Source organism: Populus euphratica, unplaced genomic scaffold (assembly GCF_000495115.2).
Source record: "Populus euphratica unplaced genomic scaffold, PopEup_1.0 scaffold404.1, whole genome shotgun sequence".
NCBI lineage: Eukaryota > Viridiplantae > Streptophyta > Magnoliopsida > Malpighiales > Salicaceae > Populus > Populus euphratica.
In genome coordinates, this window is record NW_011500292.1 from 185,480 (window position 1) to 192,045 (window position 6,566).

At 32.8% G+C, this 6,566-nt stretch overlaps 1 protein-coding gene across 2 annotated transcripts; it reads left to right on the forward strand.

The window, feature by feature from the left end:
• The first annotated feature begins 1,647 nt into the window (after positions 1-1,647).
• Positions 1,648-5,476, forward strand: LOC105113279 (BTB/POZ domain-containing protein At5g03250-like). Of its 2 annotated transcripts, none has more exons than XM_011009382.1 (4): positions 1,648-1,894; positions 2,581-2,650; positions 2,847-4,073; positions 4,624-5,476. In XM_011009382.1, the coding sequence occupies exons 1-4, from the start codon at positions 1,836-1,838 to the stop codon at positions 5,137-5,139; spliced, it is 1,872 nt and encodes a 623-aa protein (XP_011007684.1). In that variant the 5' UTR covers positions 1,648-1,835; the 3' UTR covers positions 5,140-5,476. The 2 variants fall into 2 exon arrangements, with proteins under 2 accessions (XP_011007684.1, XP_011007685.1); XM_011009383.1 differs by lacking the exon at positions 4,624-5,476 and adding an exon at positions 4,273-4,617.
• The last annotated feature ends 1,090 nt before the right edge of the window (positions 5,477-6,566 follow it).

The following is a 6,566-nucleotide window of genomic DNA, read 5'->3' on the forward strand; positions in this document are numbered from 1 at the left end:
TATTTTATTTTTCTCAAGTTTATTAAAAGAATGAGAAACAAATCTTATAAATTAAAAAGTTGAATGAGAATGAGAATGAAATTGAATTTTTTTTTTATAAATTATCTCAAATAAAATAAATAATAATCAAAATAATAGAGATCAAATCTTAAAAAAAATAAAAGATGAAGAAATTAAAATAATAGTAATTAACATTTCATAAATTATTTCAAGTAAAATAAATAACAATCAAAAGAATAAGGACTAAATTTGATATATAAAAAATTTCAATAAAAAAATAATAGGGAAAAAGCAAATAATAATTATAAAAATAAGAACCAAAGTTAATATAAAAATTAAATTTTAAGAGATGAAATTAAAAAATAAATATTCAAAACAAAATATATAGATAACAATCTAAAATTTGAAAACCAAATTTGATATAATCAATAACTAATATAATATTTTTAATTTTTTCACAAGTTCCAGAAAGTGTTTTTAATCCAAATTTTTTAAGAAAATATTTTTCTAGAAACTAAGCCAAATTTTTTTATTTAGAAAGTGTTTTTTATTTATCAACTTTTCTAATAATAATACACAAATATAGAAAAATTTGAAAAGTTATTTCCCATGAAATGAATTTCAGGAAACCAACGTAGCATTAATCTAAAATCATTTACCATTATACTATTTTTGTATTTTATAATTAGCTGAAATCATTGGAAAAAAAGGATTAATTAAATAGTATCGATATAAACTCCTCTTTATTTGAATTATTAAGTATTTTAACTCATATAACTTCCACCACTTATATTGAAGCAACTTGTTTTTATAAAAAAAACAGTTAAAAATATGCCCCCAGATGTATTTTGACCGTATCCCTATCTGTATTCTCCAGTTATCCAAATTGAATTTTTTTTTGTCGCCATATCTCCTTGTACGTACCCCATGTAAATGTCGGATATATGGGAGGAAAATACTATTGAAAGAAAATATGACCTCTTTAATGGCACAGCAAGAACTCGCTGCAAAGGCCAAGCGGGAGATTAAAGAAATTATGTGATTGTTGGTAATTATTTAAAAATGAGAATATATGAGAGGAAAATACCATTGAAAGGAAATATGACCGAATCCGTTCAAATATACAAATATTTTATTAATTTATACATTTTAAAAAATTATACAGAAGCATTGTATCAATATACAAAACATTTCATAATTCTTCAATATTTTTTATAAATTAATACAAATTCTCAACTTTTTATTGGAAAAAATAAAAAATAAAAAAAGGAGAAGAGAACTGAAAAAAAGATGTAAAATAGTTGTTTTGTTATTTAACATACTAAATTTCCTTTTAGCATGTGTTCCTTGTCTCTCGATGAAAGAAATTGAAACAGTGTCAATAATAATAAGTGACATCACTATAAATTAAGCATAGTTATCGAATAAAAAAAATAAAAGATGTATTTATTTAAAATTGCAGTGGGGATTATTTTTTTAAATTATTTTTTATATTAAGAAAATAATAAAAATATAAATAAATTAATTTTTTTATTAAAAAAACAATTTAGTTTCAACCTCTAATCCCATACGTACACACGGTCTACAGTAGTAGCGCGCTTTTGTCTCTCCTTTTCACTATTTCTTGCTTTAGACTCGCTACCTCTCTCAAGAATGCCCAGTTGTTCCCCTCAATACTCACTTCTTTCTACGTTGGTCTATCTCTTTTACCCTATCATCGTCTCTCCCTCTCTCATTCTTTTCAGTCCTATAGTGAATATTGCTTTATATGTCTTTTCTCATACATGGTTTCAAGCCTGCCCACTGGACTAGCTAGCTACTGCATTAATTGATACATGGCGTCCATGAAGTTGGGCTCAAAAACTGATGGCTTTCACCGTGATGGAAAAACTTGGTAGGCAATTCTTTGTTCTTAATTGGTTTGAGTTTTTTTGCTAAAGAACGGAAGATATGAGATGGGATTTGATTCTACAGAAGTTGTGTTTATGTTGCTGTCGATGGAAAAATATAATTAAGATTGTGTTGCAGCTGGTTCTGCAATGATTTTAAAATTGTGTTTTTATCATTGGCATACTTTGTGCTTATACCTCCTTTTTTCTCTGTTTTCCACAGCTTTAAGCACTTTAATTAGAAGTTAGAACTATGTGCATAGCTTTTTAATTTAATTCAAGTGTGGAGGTTGTTCCATTGGCATACGTTGTGTTTATACCTCCTTTTTCTCTGTTTTCCGCAGCTTTAAGCAATTTAATTAGAAGTTAGAACTATGTACATAGCCTTTTAATTTAATTCAAGTGTGGAGGTTGTTCAAGATCTTGTGCCTCTCCTAAAAGAGAAAAATGTCGTTTGATGCCATGCACGGTGCACCGTGATAAAAGTTATTTGATGAACTGCTAGTGTAAAAATTTCAAACCGAATGATATCGGGACTGCTAAATCTGTCCATAATCCGATCAGAAAAAAAGAGATTAGTTATTAGTTTCTTATTAGAATCACTCACTGTTCCATTACTAAAGAGCTCTGCTTTCATACCCAAAACTTCTACTCTACTTTTATGGATTTTATATGTTGTTTTTATCTGCAGGTATTGCACAACTGGGCTTCCAAGTGATGTTACCATTGAGGTTGGGGAAATGACTTTCAATCTCCACAAGGTGCAGTAATTGTTTGTGTGTGCTTGACTGCATGCATGCACACAATTTTGTTCATGTGCTCCACATATCATTTCTTGTTCTCTCTCCATTTGTAGCTTGAATTTTCTTCATTGATTCACACATAATGTTCCTTTTCTTCTCTTCTGATTTCAACACTAAATTGGAACTAAACTTCCCAATTTTCTACCTGCTACAGTTTCCATTGCTTTCAAGAAGTGGGCTTCTAGAGAAGCTTATTGAAGAGCTTTCTATTGAGGTTGGATCTGTTTCTGTCTTGAAACTTAATGACATGCCTGCTGGTGCTAAAGCTTTTGAACTTATAGCCAGATTTTGCTATGGTATCAAAATAGAGATGACTTCTTTGAATGTGGTTAGCCTTAGATGTGCAGCAGAGTACCTTCGCATGACTGAAGATTATGGAGAAGGGAATCTCATTGTACAAGCAGAGGCTTTCCTTGACGAAGTCTTTGGCAGTTGGACAGACTCCATAAAAGCTCTTGAAACTTGTGAAGAAGTTCTGCCTTATGCAGAAGAAATTCACATTGTTCCAAGGTGCATCGATTCCTTAGCAATGAAAGCTTGTGCAGATCCAAACGTGTTTAATTTGCCTGTTGCGGGACAAACTGGTGCCCAAAGCCAAAGAGACGTTATCTTATGGAATGGTATATCATCTTCTGCAAATAAACCACAACCCATCAATGAAGACTGGTGGTTCCAAGATGTCTCATTCCTCAACTTACCTCTCTACAAAAGACTGATTTTAGCTGTTGAATCAAGAGGCATGAAACCCGAGACTATTTCTGCTTCCCTAATATATTATGCCAAGAGATATCTCCCCTTGATGAGTAGACAATCAAGCTTTGACCATGCCAGCAATGGCAATCCTTGGGCAACTGTTTCCATCCCGTCTGAGACAGATCAAAGGGTTCTCCTAGAAGAGATCGTGACATTATTACCTAAAAAAAAGGGTGTCACATCTCCCGAATTTTTGATTATGCTGCTACGTACAGCTATGGTTTTGCATGCAAGTCCATCATGCAGAGAAAATTTGGAGAAAAAGGCGGGAGCCCAGTTAGACCAAGCAGTACTTGTAGATCTTCTCATTCCAAATATGGGTTATTCAGTGGAAACCCTTTATGATATAGATTGTGCTCAGAGAATGCTAGACCATTTTATGTCTCTAAACCAAAACGCAGCTTTATCAACCCCCCCCTGCATAGTTGAAGAAGGCCAGTTTCTGGGCGGGCCTGATACACTACAACCATTGACTATGGTGGCCAGTCTGGTGGATGGATTTCTTGCTGAGGTTGCACCAGATGTAAATTTGAAGCCCTCAAAATTTGAGGCACTTGCAGCGACCATCCCAGATTATGCCAGGCCACTTGATGATGGAGTTTATCATGCTGTTGATGTATACCTCAAGGTAATACAACTTTGAATGCGTGGCTTGCCTCATATTTAAAGTCAACAGAAATCCTGAATGCGAATGCTGCACTTCTTATGTCTAAATTTCTTGTACACAGATTTTCAACACTTTAATTACATCTTATGTCTAAATTTCTTGTGCACAGATTTTCAACACTTTAATTACATCTTTTGATTTGAGATGGTTATGCTACCAGGGATCCTGCAACATGCTTGGGCTCTGAGTATGTTACTCATTTAACATGGAAAATGCCCCTTACAAGGGTCTGAAAGTGGAAGAGTTGCTTTTATGAGCATGTTTCCTACATGTTCCAGCACAGCGTAGATGTTTTAGAAGTTTTATTTTATTTGACTTGGAAGGTTCAGTTTACCTGCAATGTCAAAGAAACTGGTTGCGTGATTAGACAATCTGGAGTATGCAAACCAAAGTTCTTTTTATGGGAATATAACCTGATATGCTATTGAGTTCTAAATATCCAAAACAGTTGACATAATTTGTTATTTCTCTTCTTCTTCTTCTTCTTTTTTGTTCTTTTTCAAAAGTGCAGGCTCATCCTTGGCTTACAGATACAGAGAAGGAGCAGCTTTGCAGACTTATGAACTGCCAGAAGCTCTCACTGGAAGCCTGCACTCATGCAGCTCAGAATGAGAGGTTACCTCTTCGGGTAATTGTCCAAGTTCTTTTCTTCGAACAACTTCGGCTCCGTACATCAATTTCTGGATGGTTCTATGTTTCTGAGAATCTTGACAACTCACAAAATCCTTGTGGAAGCCTTGAACTTCCCAAAAATGATGGTTCTCATCAAATAAACTCAAAAGGCCGAACTGTGGGCGTTGATGACGTGAAGGAGCGTGTTTCTGAGCTTGAAAGGGAATGTTTGACAATGAAACAAGATCTTCAAAAGATCCTAAAGACAAAGAGAAGCTGGAAGATATTTTCCAAGACATTCGGGTTTAGACGCAAACTACAGCCCTGCAATTCAAAAGAATCATGTGAACTGAAAGAGCCGGAAGCATCTGCAAATGGACTCCAGAATCATGAGAATAGTGGCTTTCCTAAGTAGATTTGTAGAATGGCACGCATAGTTGCAGTTCTGTAATAGAACAATCAAGTTTCTGTTTGATGAAATAATTGAGAGTCTGGATCAGTTTCTCATTCCCAGCAACTTGGCTTTCTGGTCCCATTCTTGGCTTTTGAACCATCATTGTATTCTTTTCAGCTTTTGTTCAATGCGAAATCATACTTTTTTCGCCAGCTTAAAAGATTATTGTTTAGATATCTGATCTTCCTCATCTACTGTAACTTTAGATGTGTCATTTAGAAACATTTTAGGATTGGGTATTAGTTTGTAACCTGCAGCCTATAATTACAACTCTTTCATTTGCTTGTAAGATGTAAGATGCCCAGAAATAGAGTGTTTTTGGTTGTTGAATTATGTGTTTAATCAAGTATTCTTCCTAATAAATCCGTTCTTCATACTAAAGGAAGATAATAGCTTACGTAAAAATTATAATACCCATAAAACAATCCTTTTTAATTAGATGCGGGGAATTTTAAACGCCATATGCAGAGAGCACACTAAAAATAAAATAAAACATATTAAATTTTAAGAATAAAATTGGATATTTTTGCTTTAGTATGAAATAAATTATACCTAAAAAAAAAATGTTATGTTGATAACTAAAATTATAAACTCTATATCTAGATGATTTGGGAATATTTATATTTTTGAATCTTCCATGACTAGAAAGTGTGTGTGTGTCTTAATGCGAGATAAATATTGATTACACAAATATTAATAAAAAACAAATATTCCTAACATATGTATTAATGAGATAGAAATATAGAAATTTATAACAAAAATTTATACACTAAAGATGTAAATAAAGTATAAACTTTATTAGTATGTCTCTTGGATTATATGTAAGAAACTAATAAATAGCCAACTCTTGAATGGTAGGATGCTTAGAGTTGACACTTTCAATCCAAGCTAAAAAACTTGGGTTTAGTTTAAAATCCCGATGGATTAAGTGTTTGAAACTCAACCTGGGTTACGATGCCTAGTCCAAAAGAAGTCTATCCATGCATTTGACATGGGATGTAGGCACTGAGCAATACCTAAGACTAGGCCTAGACCATGGTGCCTAGGTTCAAAGGGTGCTAAGTGACATGACTAAAAGATTGATGTCTTTTTTCAAATATAGGAGTATCGAAATAATAAATAACCCGGCAAGACCGGAGTTGAACCATATGAAGATTAATTATATAAATTATAAACAACAACAACAATAATAGTAGTAGTAGTAGTAGTAATAATAATAGTAGTAGTAGTAGTAGTAATAATAATAGTAGTAGTAGTAGTAGTAATAATAATAGTAGTAGTAGTAGTAGTAATAATAATAGTAGTAGTAGTAGTAGTAATAATAATAGTAGTAGTAGTAGTAGTAATAATAATAGTAGTAGTAGTAGTAGTACTACTACTACTACTAA

What these genes read in the sequence shown, in the direction of transcription:
- LOC105113279 (XM_011009382.1), top strand. Translation starts at nt 1,836, where the DNA reads ATGGCGTCCATGAAGTTGGGCTCAAAAACTGATGGCTTTCACCGTGAT. An exon ending in CACCGTGATGGAAAAACTTG is followed by an intron (nt 1,895 to 2,580) that starts GTAGGCAATTCT and finishes TTTTATCTGCAG; the next exon opens with GTATTGCACAACTGGGCTTC. An exon ending in TGACTTTCAATCTCCACAAG is followed by an intron (nt 2,651 to 2,846) that starts GTGCAGTAATTG and finishes TACCTGCTACAG; the next exon opens with TTTCCATTGCTTTCAAGAAG.